We start from the raw sequence: 18,642 nt of genomic DNA on the forward strand, positions 1-18,642 counted from the left end.
ATGGCGCAGGGTAGGAAACTGGTGAGCATATTTTTTTCATGAAATCAAACATCCTGCGATTGAAGTTTTGTAGGCCCTACAGCTCTTTAAAAAAGAGAAAGGCAGAGCTTTTAGAGTTTTAAGTGAACCAAGCTACTCTCCCACTGCCTCAATAGCCATAAATTTTACACCTCCCCCCCCCCCGGCCCTTTGCCTTGTTCCAGTACACACTTCAGATGAGAGCCAACAAAAGTCACAGTATGGAATTTTGACCTGCCTGAATGAACAAGCGCTTCTGGATGGCTTTGCTAGCCCATATAAATGTTACTCATACCTTAAAAGATCTACCACAGTGGTTAATATCTGGATCGCTGCTGAGATTAATGCTTAACATCCTCAAACGACAAGGATATCATATATCTATATCTATCTATCTATCTATCTATCTATCTATCTATCTATCTATCTATCTATCTATCTATCTATGTAACCGTGTGCATAGTTTAGATAAAAGTAGGAAAACGTTTGAGATTTGTTTTTGCCAGGAAACATACACAAGGAAAATCTGACATATCTAGAATAATAGTGTGGTAGTGCAACTGAACTCAAGGTTTGCGGTATCTAGGCATAACGGACAGAGATTATTGATTAGATGAGCATGCTAGTACCCATACCTGCAGGTATTTTGCTTCTGGGCTATATTAACCCTTACATTTCTGCTAATTAAAAGCATGTTTACATTTCCACGTAGGACAAAGGCAGCATATTCCACAATATGCAGCTAAAAGTCACTCAATGTTTCTACTCAGCAGAGAGTGGCAGTTGCATCTGGAAATAGCGGACAACAGCAGTCCATTTCAGAATCACCACTGAATGGCCGTGCCTTTACTATCTGAAGCGGCAAAAAAAGTCGGCAGCAGTTTTCTATACCTGACAATTGAAAAATGTTGCTATTAAAAAGTTCAGCTCTCATCTACAAAGAAATGCAATGTCGTTTTTCTTACAAAGTGTAAAGCTATTTTGGCTGCATTAATATCCTCAACATGCTTGTTGATTAACTGTTTCTCTAAATCCCCATGTTTTGGCTAAAACTTTCAGAAAGAAACTGCAGCTTGTATGTGCTTACAAATGGTTTGCCTTCAAGATCTCGGTGCATCAGACGCATTTCAAAGCGTGGAACGGAAACATCATTTAGCCCTAGTTGTAACAGAGTTAGGGCCATGGTATAAAAATGAAGGGAGGCAATTTCAGCCACATCCTTTCTGTGTTTTACAACCTTTGCCCCACACTAAGAGAAACAGTCGTTAAAGACCCACCTTAGACATAAAACGAAAGACCACCTTCTGTCTGCAAGGAGCTTTCATCATGGGAAAACCTAATGATGGTTTATCTAGCAAGCTATTTATTGCCTGGCTCCAGACAGTATAAACTGTCTATGAATGAGGCTGCAAGGGAGTTAAAACTTACTCAGCTTCTGAGCACCCTGAAGAATCCCACTTCATTTCTAGCAATGCATTTATTCTCAACAACTCCTTTATGCGATGGGATAATTTTAATTTACCTCTTCTGGCCAAGAGGTGCCATTAAAAAATAAATTCTGCTGAAATGCAGCCTGTCTCTGCAGCATGAGTTTTAATCAGCATTTTACACTGGTCAGAGCGGCAAAGAAAATTGCCAGGCACTTAACGTTTAGTGCTATTTTTAGATGTTTAGTGTTAAAAGAGAGTAGCGTTTGAAACTTCTCTCTAAAGATGTTTAATTTAAAAGGGTAAGTAATACGTAACTTCTATGAAGCAACATCAGAAAGTTACTGGTATTTCTTGAAAATAAAAATCAAGAGCAATAAAGGTGATCTAGAAGTATCCTTTATCGTAAAAACCAAATATTTCTGCTGTTCACAAGGCCATGTAGCTCATAAGTCTTCAAAAACTTAGGATGCAACCCCACACCCCCTTACTTGTGAGTAACCCCCACAGAACACAATGAGACTTGCGTCTGAGGACACATGTATAAAAGGACTGCGCTGTAAATCTATTAATTACTTTATTTTTTTCCTAGCACAATACGTGCCTCCAGTTCAGAATCAGACCACCACAGTTATGCCCACCAGCCTTTCAACCCCTCAGAAGGGTCAACCACAAAAAAAGAAAATAAAAAATACTATGCCTTCAATTCTTTTAAAAAAAACTTTGAAGGTGCTCTGCATTAATTTCCCTGCGCCTATTTGTCTGCCATTTGGCAGGTCTGATTCGCTCTGGAAGGGCTCATGTGTCTGCAAATTTCATCCGCTTTGGCCAAAATGTGAAAACACACACACACATATGTATATCCTGCCACTCCAAATAAGCCCAGGGCAGGAAAAACAATAGTGCAATTTAATTATCTGAAAACACCTAAAAGCAATTCCAACACAGAGGAATTTTGGGAAAGTTTTGTTGTTTCTTTTGTGTGTGTGTGTGCGCAAGGAATAGCATATTATATATTTTATCTATTGAATAATTTTGAAGAGAATCTTATGCTTTCCAGGATCTTATGCTCACTTTTCTGGGAGTAAGGCTGCCATCTTAATCCCATTCATCTGGGGATAAATCCTACAGAATTTGAGTGGGTGGTTAGGATTGTGCTGCAAATCAATGGGATTTATTTTTGAACAGATATAGGATTATGTTAATCTCTCTCCCTCTCTAATCCTATTTTGTAAAGCAATTAAAAACTATTCTGCAATGACCAGCTGATTTTGACAATAAACTACTATATGTGGGTGCACATATTTTTATACCTTCAGTGTTGGCAAGATTTTTGCTTTGTTGTAAAACATCAGGACTGTAGTGTTGCAGTTAAAGCAAGAGGAGGGATGCCATTCTGGCTTCGTGAATGCCTATTTTTCTTTACATGAATGATTTATTTATTTTTTACAGGAATGGCATTATATATTTACATCTTGCCTTTCCTCCCAGGAGCTCAGGGCTGTGTACATTTGTCTTCTCTCTACCCCTTTTAACCTTTGAAACAGTCCTATAAGTTAACCGAGGCAACCTCTGAGGGCCTTCTGGCGGTTCCCTCCCTGCAAGAAGTGAGGTTACAGGGAACCAGGCAGAGAGCCTTCTCGGTGGTGGTGCCCTCCCTGTGGAACGCCCTCCCATCAGATGCCAAGGAGATGAAGTCTTCTAAAAAGACTTTTCAGGTGTCTTCTAAATCTGAAGTTAGCCCTATATAGGGAAGTTTTTCGTGTTCAACCATTTATTGTGGTTTACTGCACAATTCAAAGTGTTGGTGCTGACCTTAAAGCCCTAAACAGCCTGGGCCCAGTATCCCTGAAGGAGCGTCTCCACCCCCATCGTTCAGCCTGTACACTGAGGTCCAGCACCGAGGGCCTTCTGGCGGTTCCCTCCCTGTGAGAAGCCAAGTTACAAGGAACCAAGCAGAGGGCCTTCTCGGTAGTAGCACCTGCCCTGTGGAACGCCCTCTCACCAGATGTCAAAGAGAAAAACAACTACCAGACTTTCAGAAGACATCTGAAGGCAGCCCTGTTTAGGGAAGCTTTTAATGTTTAATAGTTCACTGTATTTTAATATTCTGTTGGAAACCGCCCAGTGTGGCTGGAGAAACCCAGCCAGGTGGGTGGGGTATAAATAATTTATGATTATTATTATTATTATTATTATTATTATTATTATTATTATTATTATTATTATTATTATTATCTGCCCAGTCAGATGGGTAGCATATAAAACAACAACAACTATAATAATATAAGAAGTTCTTGCCAATAGACTGTGGGGGTGTATTGGGCCAGGAAATCTTGTTGGCTTTGTTGCTGTGCCCATATTGCATATATCACCAAACAAGATTTGTGTGTCCTTCAATTTTAATGTAAGTCAGCCTTTTGGACAATTAGAACTTTTCACTGAATTGGAAGCGTATTTTAAAACATCGGTATTATACCTGTCACTCAGACATCCAAGGTAGCTTGCAACAAATACTACTTAAAGCAGCACTAATCCAAAAAAGTGGGTAGCACCACCAAACAGCTATCCTCACATACACCAGCTGGGAACAGCCAAGTCAGCACAGCTACCTGAATACCAGTGAATAATGGAGCCAAACAGGCCTGTTGGGAAAGGGAATTCCAGAGCCTAGGCTCAATAGGAGAGAGCTCCTCCAGACAAGATATTTATCCAGCATTCACCCAGTCATTTGTTCCAATTTGTTTGTGACATTACATGACAATGATCAATTGTTCTGATTTCCTTGTGGGATGCTTATATGTTTTCCTGTTGGTCATTTGTTCATCCTACACTTTCCAGGTGTTGTGCTAGGGCAGCAGAGTACTTTAATACACTGCAATTGTACAAACCTCAATTTCATGTGCTTCAATCCCTTCTACAAAATAAGTACTGAAAGTCCGCATGAAGCACTCTGGAGATTCAGAAAGTGCTATATAACTTCTAAATATTACAACTATCAACTTTTCAAAAAGCAACAACCAGGAAATTCATCTAGTGCTACAAGCATAGAAAAAAAAATCACCTAGTCTACTTTCCTAATGCAAAGACCCACCAATCCCACAAATACTACACATTCCACGCCAAATGACACTTTCATGAGCAAAAAAAGAGACAGCACAGGAGTTCACCAGAAAACTTTTTTGTAGAGCAAATAATTTGGATAACTGAAGTAGGCCTACAAACTTACAGAACTCAAATCAGGCGAGATAATGGCTTTTGCTTTTCCCAGAATATTCATGATAGAGGTTAATAGGTCTGAGGTGGATCCTACAATCCTCAGTTGGCAACTCACTACAGTGGTACCTCTACTTACGACTAACTCTACTTACGAATGTTTCTACTTACGAATGGAGCTCCGTCCGCCATCTTGGATGTGGTTTAGATAGGATTTTTTCTACTTACGAATTTTCAGATAGGGTTGCTTCTACTTACGAATTTTTTCTCCCAATGCATTCCTATGGGATTCGACTTACAATTTTTTTCGACTTACAAATGTGCGTTCGGAACACATTAAATTCGTAAGTAGAGGTACCACTGTACGTAAATTCAATATATTCATCTCTTTTCTGTCATAAAGGACACCTTACAACCCTGATGCCTATGAAATGTATTCCTCTACCTAGTTTGACAACCATCTGTTCAGAGATTCTTGCTAAAGTATGTGTCACTTAAAATATATTCTGTTGTTTACATTCATTTCACACTATCAGGTATCTAAGAGCCAATTCATATGCCTCATATAAGCATGAGCTTCAGAAGTATGAATCCAACACATTGCTGAATTTTACTTTTTGATGTAATGCAAGTTCAACACTCATTAATACTAGCACCAAATGATAACTTATCAGTCAGCACAGCTTAACAACCCTGTGTCAACTGGACACACAATACTGTTCTAGACCATGTGCATATTCATTTTTAAGTTACCAATTGAGAGAAGCGATGAACACACTTCTATGAATGGGCCTTGGAGGGACCCTAGCAATTAATGATATCTTAAGCCTACGTGGGCAAGCAATTTGCATCTTGGCTAAGAACGAGCCGTTGCAATCAGATACAAATTTACACATCTCTTTCCCATTCAAAGCCGATTTTCAATGTATTATCCCTTTGCATGCATCAATTAGTATACACTATAACATGTCTGCCCACAAGAGGAAAAAAAATCATAAAACCCAATCTGTTTTCTGGCAGTGAGAAGCAATCACATTGAACGGCCTCCGTTAACACACATTTCTGCAGCATTATTAATACAGCAAAAACAAACTGATGCAACTCCTGAGAGGGTCAAAAATGAAACCAGCCAAAGCATCTGCAAATGAAAGTGCCTACAGCCAATTTCCATGGTTTTGCATAACGAAACAGAACCTGCATGCACACGGTGCTGCTCAACTAAACTGCACAGAGTAGACCCAATTAAATTAATGGACCCAACACTGCTCTGAGTAAAACTTAGTTTGATACCACCTATTCTGTACATCCTTTTTCTTTTCTTCTTTTTAAAGGGATAAACTGAGGAAGGTAGCAAAGGGATAATAGCCATAAAGAAACCTTACTTCAGATTTCGAGGACATGTTCTCCTCCATATCGGAATCGTTAGGATCCACAATATCATCAAACGGGGGTAATGTGGTCTTCTTCTTTTCCAGTGTCTCGCTTTCCATTTTGACTTTCCCAATCTTAAACTGAGATTTATCCTTTGTCTGTTTTCTGTCCGCCGTGGAACAAGTAAGTATCAGTGGGGGAGCACTGGAAAAACTCTTAAATAAAGCCTCTGAGCCACTTTTCCTCTTCTTTTTGGCTGCGAGATCCTCAGAATCCATCCCCGGAGGCCTTTTCGTGGGGGCTTTCCTCTCTTGTTGCTGCCCACCTGCTATGGTAAGGATGCTGTTTTCCGATTTTGGCTCCTTTGACATGGGTTTGGGTTCCTTGAAGGCCATTTTAGGAACTATTTTTTCATCCTTTAGTGGTTTGTTTTCTTTGGGTTTCTTGGAGGATTCTTTGGAAGATTTGTTATGTTCCCTGGAAGGTTCTTTGAAGGCACTTTTATGTTCTTTCGAGTCTTTAGAAGGTTTCTCCTTGTGCTCCTTATTTGATTTATGGGGCTTTGAAAAACTGTTACTGCTGCTGCTGCAAGTGCTTATAATCTTACTTGGGTCCTGCAACAATGGAAACCACAAAGTTAACTTATAAATAATAATAATAATAATAATAATAATAATAATAATAATTCTTTTATTATTTATACGCTTCCTATCTGCCTGGGTTGCCCTGGCCATGCAGCCCCCATCAAAATATTAAAAACAAAATAAAATACCAATCATTAAAAACTTCCCTGAACAGGGCTGCCTTCAGATGTCTTCTAAAAGTCAAATAGTTGTTTATCTGTTTGACATCTGGTGGGAGGGTGTTGCATAGAAAGGAATTTTTGCCTTTGTATTTATCTACTGCATATTGCTACTGCTTACTGCTGTATGAGGGAAGATAATAATAATAATAATAATAATAATAATAATAATAATAATAATAATAATAATATATTTATAACCCGCCCTCCCTGGCCAGGGAGGAAGGACCGGGCTCAGGAAGGCTAACATCAAAGTATGATACATTAAAAACATAAATCGATTAAAATACACCTTAAAATCAAATTTGGAGCAGAATAAAATCAAATGGCAACCCACGGATTATAACTATAGGGGATGGGAAACACTGAGTGCTCACTAGGCACAACTGTTTGTGCTGGTCTTATATGAGCCGGTGGAAAGGGTTAGGGAGGCCACTTACATACAGGGTCCCATAGAAAGAAGGGAGTCAGACTGGGCCCAGACCAAAGGCCTGGTGGAACAGCTCCGTCTCGCAGGCCCTGCGGAAAGATGTCAATCCAGGAGGGCCCTGGCCTCTTGCAACAGAGCGTTCCATGAACAGCAAAATAGGTATTTCAACAACAACAACAACTACAGCAACACTATTTTATCTAGCCACAGGTTGTTGTTATTAAACCATAAAGTAGATACAGCAAATGGGAACCCAGCACTCCTTAAATTGAATGTTTTACAGTATTTTAAGCTTTAGTTAACCTGCTAGAGGGACGCAGGTGTCGCTGTGGTCTAAACCACTAAGCCTAGGGCTTGCCAATGGGAAGGTCGGCGGTTCGAATCCCCGCGACGGGGTGAGCTCCCGTTGCTCGGTCCCTGCTCCTGCCCACCTAGGAGTTCAAAAGCACATCAAAGTGCAAGTAGATAAATAGGTACCGCTCCGACGGGAAGGTAAATGGTGTTTCCGTGTGCTGCTCTGGTTCGCCAAAAGTGGCTTAGTCATGCTGGCCACATGACCAGAAGCTGTACGCCGGCTCCCTCGGCCAATAACGCGAGATGAGAGTCGTCCGTGACTGGACCTAATGGTCAGTCGTCCCTTTACCTTTATTAACCTGCTAGCTACCCCCAAAGTTAAAGTTTGGTAGATTTTCCTCTTATCGCCAAACATTTTTAAAAGGCAAACTGCAACTGGAAGAGAGAATTGGCAGACCATTTACATGCCATGCATTTATTGGATACTGGGAGTTGTATTGTCAGCGTGTTATCTAGCATAATTAAACTAAATTCTTTTGAAACCTCTGAATCTTAAATCCCATTGCTAAAATTGTGCACTTAAACTACGTGACCAGATATGACATAATTTATCACATTTGTGGGGTGTCTACTGGAACTAATCCTGCAGATGGTGTAACACATACACATAAGACCAATTCAAGGGAACTGACCCTCCTTGCAGCCTCATGATTGTAGTTCATGAGATCCTTGTGCAAGTCGAATGGACAATCCATTGCATTCAATCACCATAACCACGCAGATAAAGTCATGGAAGAATTTGAGTAACTCGTGCATGTGTGCAAGATATTATATAATGAAAAGTTAATTCTTTGTTTGCTCTCTTCATCAACTACTTGCAGAGCCAACCATGAGAAAAAGAGCTGGGCCATGCAACACGCTGACAATACAACTCCCAGTATCCAATAAATGCATGGCATGTAAATGGTCGGCCAATTCTCTCTTCCAGTTGCAGTTGCTTTCACCACATGAAGTGCTGAAATCTAGCTTTTCCTGTTTTTAAGCAATGCTTTTGGGGAACTCATGACAAGAATGGGGGTGTCTGAGATAAGGTTGGATCCCAACTTGGAAAAAAGTTGGCCAGTATTAGATATGAACACTTCAAATTATGATCCAAACAGTCCAAAAATCCAGACTAACATGCAATCTCATGATAAATTGACTTCACCACACTGAAGTGTAACATTTTAAGAATAAAGTAGAAGATTCCAATTACTACATAGTTTTTAAAAAATAAATTTGAAAAAGCAATTAAATGCAACACACTTTAATGCAAAAATGACCACCAACAAGAAGAGCTTACAATTTTTTCCCTGGCTTTAAGTTATACACTGACGATGGCATTTTTCTATTGCATTGCCTGCCAGTTCTAGCTTTGCCTCTTCTCAAAACAGGCAACAGATTAAGTTCCAACACACACACAAAACACACAGCATATATATTTATATAAAACACAAATCCAGCTTGCGTCCCTCAAGCATGGATACATGCAATAGCTAGTTTGTAAACTTTTACTTCAGGAAGCCTACCAAGACAATTTATTTTTGCTATCTATATTTGTTTAAAGTTTTGCTGATTCTGCCAGTTTTTGTTGGTAGTTTTATCATGTGCCCCCCACAGAGAGTTTTCTGATGAAACATGCCAAATAATTAATTAAATAAATAAATACTTTGCCATTTGCTTGGATCTTGTCATAATGCTAAATCACTGCTAGCCATCTGCAGTTCACATAGATTTGGAAAATAGCTCAGCCAGTAGAGCAGGAGACTCTTAATCTCAAAGTTGTGGGTTTAAACCCCAGGCTGAGCAAAAGATTCCTGCATTGCAGGGGGATGGACTACATGATCCTCGAGGTTCCTTACAATTCTATATAATGCAATAATACTCTTAACAATTTATCCTACTGCAAGTTAAAACGGTCTTGGCTACACAAACCACCCAAGAATTAAAATATGTGCAGAAATGCTCTTAAAAGTGAAGATAGTTATTAATTAGGGGCTATCTCCCCATAGTAGTAAAATCACAAGCTCCCCAGAACACAGTTAGCATTCAGCTTTCCCTGGCATTTTATCTAATCTGATTTCTGTCGCTGAAAAGTGAAGTAGTTGGGAACTTTGCCTGGTCCTTATTGAGAAATGGGAGGAAACTTGTCTATGTTTTGTTACCAGAGTCTCGTGGATGAACGAAAATGCACTTTGATGACTGCATTGTTCAGTTTCTAATGTATGTTACTCTTTAGGTTAGGGTGTAAGGTGCAAAAACTATGTTCATATTTGCACATTTAACACCTGCTTAAAAATATGGCCATTTAATGCACATAGGTTGCACCTCACTTTGAAAGGCAAATAAATGGAAGAAAATCTGAAATGTTCAAGGGTGACAAGGTCCACAAATAATAATATTCTGGAGATCCCAAGTCATAAGATGGCTAGATTGGCCTCTACTAGAGCCAGGGCCTTTTCAGTACTGGCCCCAACCTGGTGGAACGCTCTTTCCCAGGAGACCAGGGCCCTGCGGGATTTGTCATCTATCCGCAGGGCCTGCAAGACAGAGCTGTTCCGCCTGGCCTTTGGGTTAGACTCAGCCTGACCCGTGTTTTTCTCCCTCATGGCTTGGACTTATGGCCTACTTGAAATGAGGCTGCACTTTTATAATTTTAATACTGTATTTTAATCTGTATTTTAATTAATTGTTTTTATGTTTTATTGTGGTTCTGTTGGTGTCAGCCGCCCTGAGCCCGGTTTATTTATACCCCGGGGAGGGCGGGGTATAAATAAAAATTTATTATTATTATTATTATTATTATTATTATTATTATTATTATTATTATTATTATTATTAAATATATTCTAGAACTATGACTGGTCGTTCAGTCATCTGATTTTAGCATTTCTTTGAACTTGTCACTTGCTTCCGGGTCAGGCAACTTTGAAAACCCTCAGCCAATGCACGCCCCCCCCAATTCTGTTACCCCCCCCCCTATGCCTCACCTTCGGCCCATGAGATGATTTCTTCTTCACTTCAGAAAAAGACAGGGAATTGCTGGGAAGGTTCAGGAGGTGAAGACTCTGCCCTGAAGCAGCTGAGGTTCCATCTGACATTACCATGATCTATTTTAAAACGGAAGCATTAGTAACATTTATAAAGCAGCTGAGGACCTAAAGCAAAGTTCTTGGAAGTGGCCACTCGAATCAAACTCTAGTTTCTGCTGTTGGCATACATAACTGACATCAATTTTAGTATAATTTGGAGTTCACCATCAATGGAAAGGACAGATTGACTGAAAAAAAAATCCATATTAAAAATGCCGTTAGAGAAGCCCAGAGAAGCATAACTGAGATAGATATACAGTATATAAATATTATTAATGAACACATACTGAAATAATTCTAGTCATTTGGCTATGAGACAAAATAACCTTTCCCCCTCTTCCAGCTTGCTTCCCTATTGTCATGCAAAAAAGATAAAATGCTTGATGATGTTTTCTTGCTAAAAAAACAGCCAGTTCCTTCTCCCTAACACCTTCTCTCAATTCTGCACAAGGTGATAGCAAGGTTATAAGTAGCAACTACCACTGTTCAGGCTTTAGGGATGATTTGAGATTGCAGTTCATTCGATTTCTGTTGCCAGTTTTAGTCATTCAGCTGGCTAATAAGCAGTCCAGTAAAATGACAGTGGAACAGATAGCAGTACATCATTCTTCACAGCAAAGAGAAGATTAGCCTGCTTGACGCTATGTTGATGCTGCAGCTAGGAACTTTTTGCACCTAAAGTACTGTATTCCTGGAGGAAACTAGGTCATGAACTTATCACCCAGCATACTGCTGGGAACTAGATTTAAGTACTGAGCATCTATGCACTCCAATAATATATGAAATCTAAATTCCAGAGGAGTAGTTCTGCTATGCTGGCCATGTTAGGGGGAAGCAAAAAATTTCCTAACATCTAAGGATGCGCTTTGTGTAAATTAAATGTATAATGATGGTCAATTTAAAAGCAGTGTGTTAGCATACTCTTTTCATTCTTATGGAGAACTTCCTTTCAAGAAGTTTGAAAATGCAAGCAAAAAAAGGAGCAAATTTTACTCTCCTAGGGGCAAGAAATCCTGCTACTTGCTGGAAGTAAAAGAAATAAACGTGAAGGCATTTTTATAATTTTTGGTTCTACAAGAAGCTAAATCAGGCATCCCCAAACTGCGACCCTCCAGATGTTTTGGCCTACAACTTCCATGATCCCTAGCTAAGAGGACCAGTGGTCAGAGATGATGGGAATTGTAGTCCAAAACATCTGGAGGGCTGAAGTTTGGGGATGCCTGAGCTAAATTATGAAATAGCTCTACAAGTGGTGGGCACCTGAGACAGCTCCTTTCCCAGTAGCCACCGACCTCGTTCTGGATAAGAGAGGCACGTACAGAAAACACACCACCAATGTTTTTAACACAAGACACAGGCTGATGTGGAAAGAGAATGCTTTCAGGTACTATGTAGCGCCGTAAAAAGAAAAACACTTTGAAATGCACTTGGAAACAGACCCGCAACCAGCCCAGTCCATTTAAGCACTGAATAATATGCTTCCTACATCCTAGCAATCGTTTTTTTATTTTTTAAAGAAACTGGAGTTTCTGGGCATTTCAGGACTCAACCCCTGGATGCTACCAAAGAAGGATGACTGTGGCAAGTCTGTTCCTGTCTAGAAAAGGCCACAGCTAACAGAAGGCTTTCTACTGCAGAGGGAGATCCTGGGTTTCTGGTGACAAAGCTGGATCTAGAATCAGCCGCAGACTGTGAACAGGATCCTGTAGGAACAGTGCAGTCCTGTCTGCAACAGCGTGAACACAGCCTCAGTGATTCTGGATCTTAAACTGGCCAAGCATTTTCAGAATTACTGCCTTTACTATATGTTTGATCTTGTAACTGTCTGCTGGGCTGAATGTTGTGCATTCCGTACTTATTTTTGCAGGGTTCAGGTCACTGGTGCAAAAAACGTGTCTTTTCTACTCAAAAGCATTCTGGGCTAGGGGTGAGAAATCAAAATCTGCAATGCCAAGAATGTATCAATGATTGTACATACAGCCTCCTTCATATGGTTTTTGGACATACAGACGAGACGTACCCCTCCTGCTTTCAGCAACTTTCTTCTGAACTCTTCCGTTGGATTGTTGAATGTAAGCTTTTCACAGCGAAGATGATTTACAGGTGGGTGGCCTTCCAAATGAAGGAATAGGTCATAGTCAAAGCGGACTTTCTTCGGTTCTTCCTATGGGTTAGAAAACAGTCAACTATAGACAAACAAAATTGACACCACACGGTATGCTTGCTTTTACGCCAGTTGTTATGCTGATTCATTTCTTCATCTGTAGTGAAATGCAACATTACATTCATTAAGATCTAAAGATTACCGTATTTTTTGCGCCATAAGATGCCCCTGACCATAAGATGCGCTTAGTTTTCAGAAGAAGAAAGGAGGAAAGCCCCGTTTTTTGGGGGATCTGCTCACAGTTGTGCAGCTTCTTTTGCAAAGAGGAAAAGCCCCATTTTTAAAGGATCAGCTCAAAGTTGTTGAGTTTACTTTGCAAAGGGAAAAAATCCTGTTCAACTCATAGTTCTGTAGCTTCTGATAATCTAATTAGCCAGTCACATGTTGCTGGGGAAACAAACAGCCTCCCTCTGCAGAACATTCAACAATGGAGGCCTGGGCAAGGGGGCGGGCTGGAAGGGAGCTAGCATCCCTTATCTCCCTCGCCGATCTCTTGCAATCAGCTGCTGAGCGGATTCTTTTCAACACCCCTCTTTCTCTCTTGTTAGCCTTTAGCTCTTTCTTAAAAAAACAAAAAAGCACCACCTGCTTTTTGCCGCTGGGCAATTCGTCTCAAGGGACCACACATTCGCTCCATAAGACGCACAGACATTTCCCCTTACTTTTTAGGAGGAAAAAAGTGTGTCTTATGGAGCGAAAAATAGTTACCTTAAGTGGAATCTTTAAAACTGAGCAGTGCTTACAAATCCTAGGGCTTCCTAGCTTGAGTCATCGCTTGAGAATGACTATCAGGAAAAAGTTCCCCCAGAGCTGTTCTCTTCAAAGTGGGTAAAATAAACAGAAGTTTCATGGCTGAAAAGTCTATCCTGAAGTAAATCTTCTTCATCCTAAACCAAGCTCCCCTGCCCCCCCCAAACCCTAGCATCAAGCTATTCTCCAACAAGGAAATAAAAGTTTATTAAACCAAACTACTGTTTCTGTAGCATTCTTCTAGAATTCAGGAACTGGTTTCAGAATCAGATGGGTAGACATGTCAGTGCCCAATTCACAAATCACCCCCCCCCAAAGTGTGTAAGTTTATGCTAAGTTATTTTATTCATACAGCATGTTCTAAGTACTGTTTTTTAACCCCAGGGGTTCATTATTTTAACAAACTGTCAGGGATGCCCTTGGCAAATGTTCAGAGGCCACAGATTGTTCCAAATCCAACTAGAAACATGCTGCTGCCAAGTTGATACCGATCCTCTCTAGTGTTCCAAGAACATTTCAAAGTGCAAAACGGCCTGGTATACCTGGAGATGTGGATATAACTTGGCTCTCATCTTCTTTCCTAAGACTCACTGCAATTATTAAGATCAATCAAGAATTCCTAACAATGATATAAAAGCTGTAATTTCTCTTTTCTACTTGGAAACACATGCATTTTCTGTCAGCATTTAACCACATTAACTGCTCAAAGTCTTCGATTACATAAAAGGACAAAATTGAAGCGGGGGGGGGGAGAAGCATAGCCTATATGAGATTATAAAAATAAGAACCCAATATTATCAGGAGGCTGGTGCTTCCATTTTTTTAAAAACAGGGAAACAAGGCTAAAATATAGTGACTTCTGGAATCTATGCCCCAATCCTGCATTACTGACTAGTTACCGGTAAGTGCAATCCTAAATGTTAATTCTCCTAGAATCTGCTGAAGGGCAATAGAGAAAATGTTGAAAAAACCCTAATTACCTAGAATTTGCAGTCCCAAATCAAATTGTTTCATTCCTCAACAGTAAAAAGATTGAGGCAAAGGATGCTGTGATAATGACCAGTGAACAATTTCAAATAATATTGTTCCTCTATGAGTGGCAAGCTCTGATCTCAACATAATGGTTTTAGAATTAAATCATGATTTCCAATCTACTGAGAATGTTGTGGAATTTTTTTGTTCATGCTACTTCATGAAAAAAATCAATGCTACACAATATATAGTGTTTAATGGTTCGTTGTACCTGAGCTTTAGCAAAGATAGGTAAAACATTTAAAGAATGACCCTTATTTAAGTAGTAGTTCTAACAAAAGCAACCATCATCTCACACACCGGGCCATCACAAAGCAATTTGTAGTATCAGGGAAAGGAATCAAATGACTTGCCCTGTTGTAAACATAGTATAAAATTTCTTAGAATGCCAGGGCAGGCCAATTGCTGTACAAGGACGGATAGCTCCTTAGGTAAGATAAAACTGCAGAGCCTTTCCTGCCTCAATGCCCTAGATTTTTACAATTTAAGTTGCCAAATAATGGAAGCTTTGATAGACACATCCACAAATGGAAACCTCATTTTCCAAGCAAAATTTGAGGACATATATAACATCTTTCGAAACAGGTTCCTCAGAGAAGAACAGCATTTTAAGGCCAGGTTCAGCGTCACAACCAAAATAACACTGTCGTCCAACAGCTATGGGGCGTTATCTTGAGGAATCAACAGTTCACTCACGAAAGACAGATTTTTTTTCCTGGAACGCAAAGCTACACACCCTGGAAAACAGCTACCCCTAATAATGTTCTGTAACATCAAGAAAAGCCATTAGCAGACTAGATCAGTTTGACATTTTGGAAAGAACAAGACTTCATGCTTTTATAGATAAGAATGAAATAATTCTCTTTGGGGAAAAGTAATTATTTTTTCCACTCTATATGAAGCCCAAACTTCCACAATGCCCTGGAACAAACACTGAACGCCACATTTTAGAAGCTCAATAGTGAAGAAACTGTGCACTTGTGTACAACTGCCTTTATGTATTCCAAGAGAATTCTGCTGTGCTTCTTGGTCAAAGTCACCCGTTACTTAGAGGGATTTGTTCTGCACCTAATGCAAACATCATAATAATCATCTTTACAAGTAAAAAGAACTTAACAAAGAGAAAACAGTTCATTTTAGCCACATAGCTACTTCACAAACATTCATTGTTTTCCAATGGTTGCAATAATCTAGGCTAAAATGTGCTCTCTTTGCAAGTGGTGGCAGAACTTCAAACCCTCCGTTCTCTTTAAGCTATGTTACACCTTCCAGAATTCTTAAAATTATATGCAGCATAGCTACCTGAGCAAACACTTTCAAACCAATATCCTTTTTTAAAAAAGAAAAAGAAAACACAGACAGAAAGAGAGAAAACACATCCGAGCAGGTCTTGTAAATCTCCCAAGTACCATTCTGGCCCTACAAACCCACTAGTTCTTTAATTTCCTTTTCATGCAAAGCAAATGCAAAGCAAAGTGAACTGACTTAGAGATGCCCGGCACCGTAAAGAGCAAGTACAACGGAAATCAAATTTCTGACAGGATGTATGCTTTTGCGTTGCATATAGGTATTGGTCAAGCAGTCAGATACATAAAACATTAATTCCAACTGTAACAAAGAGATAATTGTGCCAATTACAAACACCTGAATTAGATAACTGTTGTTATGAAATATTAACATTTCAAATTGTTTAGATCTAGCAAAGTTTACACAGATGAACATAGATGGACAAGATGAAAGAGACTGAACATTATTATTGTTATTTTTTGCTTTTGTTCTAATATCCCAGGAAGAGTCCAAGCAATGACAATTTGTTGTTGTTTTCACAAATAGCACATAAATCACAATAAGAAGTGAGCTTTCAACTTGATTGCAGCTATAGGGGCAGGAAAGGGGTGCTTGCTCATAGATTATATGAAGATAGGACAGTCCCATAGCTTCCAAGAGCTGGGGGGCAATCCTCTCTCCTCCCTTCACTAACAGAGAATTTCATGGTTACAGGTAGGTAGCCGTGTTGGTCTGGGTCGAAGAAAAATAAAAAAATTCCTTCAGTAGCACCTTAAAGACCAACTAAGTTTTTATTTTGGTATGAGCTTTCGTGTGCATGCACACTTCTTCAGATCAGAGAATTTCATCATTAAATTTAGAAGACAGAAATAACTACCTAAACATGATAATTACTGGTTTAATTATATTAACTGTGGTCAAATAGAAGGCAAGCACCTAACCAACCAACCAGGCACAAAAGTTAAGATACTCTCATGCCTTCTAGAACTAAGAGCATCTCAATTTTATTGCAAAGAATATTTTATACCAACATTTCTTTAGCTATTTTCAAAGGGGAGAAAATCTAGATATATGCTGAGAAATTGAAAGAACAGTATTACACACCTTGTTCTTGAAGTAAACCTCTATTGGCAAAATGAAACCAGCATACCCAGATTCCTCAACTTTGTACGGTGGATCTTTGCACACTGGGGGGGAAGAGAGAAAGAGAGAAAAAAGATTTTGAGTCTTTACAATCTGCGTAATAATTCTATATATGAAGCCATTCAAACTGCCTGAGAAAAATGCTCCTTAGTTTTTAAATGATTTGGGGAAATGTTAACATTTCATAACGTGGTTCCTTCCCTCTTTCTCTCTCCTGATTCAAGAAAGGGGAGGACTCACCCAAATATTTGAACTCAACCACTGGAAAACCACTGGCTACTGGATAACTTTAATTGATAAGCTTTTTGTTATTCAGTATTCTTTTTAATAAAAAAGTACTTGCCTCCCAAACTTTATTGTCATTTACAGATAACCCTGAAAAGTTCATCCAAAGCTCTTGAGATCCTTTGCTTAATATTATTATTCTGTATAACTGATGTATTTAAAAGCCAATACAGTAACTCTGTGGTCAGCTCCCCAAATTTAAAGTTAACTAACTTGGCTGGTGATCTGTACCAAGCAGATCTGCTATTTCTTCCTCATTGAGTCTCATTTACTCAAAAAGGTAACTGTATCCCTGTATCAAATTTAAGAGATTGTAAGCTCTTCAGTGCAGAGAACTGTCCTATTGTACTCTAAACTGACTTTGACACCAATGTCATTAGTTGTGCCTGCACAGCACACTTGTAAACCATTAATTGCTTGCTTACATATAGCTACTAAGAATTGGTTCCAGTAACCAGCAAGGGAATTTCGACAGAAGCCTTTTCAGTTGCATCTGACTGAAAATCTATATGTAAGATGGGGTAGAAAGTTTTTTGTGGGTTGGAAACTTCTGGACTGTTTGCAAGTGAAAATGTGTTCCATCATCCATTGTAATGGATGCAAACCCAGACCACAGTGTGAGGAACTCAGATATATAAGCTAGGTGCCAAGTAGTTCCTTAAACCAAGGTTACAGGTGCGAATGTCTAGTTGCCATTTTAGGGCAAGATGGCTCCAATGTCTTATTTTTCAAATGATGGAATGAGTGATGCTCATAATAAATAACAAGATGAAATATTTTTTTAAAAATTATTAAAAGATGATCCAAAAAGAACTCCCTTAAGAGAATCAAGTCTTTTTGTCTTAAGACAGTCTTTAAAAGACTCTCTCCCCCCCCCAATATTTTTTAAAAAATAATTCCAGTAGCATCTTAAAGACCAACTAAGTATAAACCTTCTAGGTATGAGCTTTCGTGTGTATACACACTTCTTCAGATACTCTGAAGCAGAGGTCGCTACAACCTTTTAACACTTTATAACTGAGTGATTCTCAGTTAACAATCTGGCTAGTTCAGATGACAACCTTGAGCTGGGTTAAGAGCTTTCGGAAGTTAAAGAAGAAAAGTCACTTGATCAAGGGACAGTCCACATATATATTGGTCTATTCTTGCCTCTTTTAGTTTAAGTGCCATGATTATTTAAGTGCCATAACGTAGAGATAGTCTTCACAACTGTGAACAGGGCAGGGCAGTGGGGGAAGCGAAGAAAAGCTACAACAATTCGCTATAACATTGTTCACTGCTCCTGCTCAGGC

At 39.3% G+C, this 18,642-nt stretch overlaps 1 protein-coding gene across 4 annotated transcripts in view; it reads right to left on the bottom strand.

Moving 5' to 3' along the window:
- MLLT3 (MLLT3 super elongation complex subunit) overlaps nt 1-18,642 on the bottom strand; it is a 98,094-nt gene that overhangs the window by 33,600 nt on the left and 45,852 nt on the right. For 2 of the 4 annotated variants that reach the window (XM_035097431.3, XM_060269010.2), the window contains exons 3-6: nt 17,027-17,109; nt 12,710-12,853; nt 10,588-10,707; nt 6,044-6,646 (exon numbers count right to left, since the gene is read on the bottom strand). In XM_035097431.3, coding sequence (XP_034953322.1) covers nt 6,044-6,646; nt 10,588-10,707; nt 12,710-12,853; nt 17,027-17,109 — 950 coding nt within the window. The remainder of the gene's footprint in view (nt 1-6,043; nt 6,647-10,587; nt 10,708-12,709; nt 12,854-17,026; nt 17,110-18,642) is intronic. The other 2 variants (XM_088658829.1, XM_088658830.1) reach the window with 1 other exon arrangement.

This window comes from Zootoca vivipara, chromosome 15 (assembly GCF_965207765.1).
Source record: "Zootoca vivipara chromosome 15, rZooViv2.hap1.1, whole genome shotgun sequence".
Classification (NCBI taxonomy): domain Eukaryota; kingdom Metazoa; phylum Chordata; class Lepidosauria; order Squamata; family Lacertidae; genus Zootoca; species Zootoca vivipara.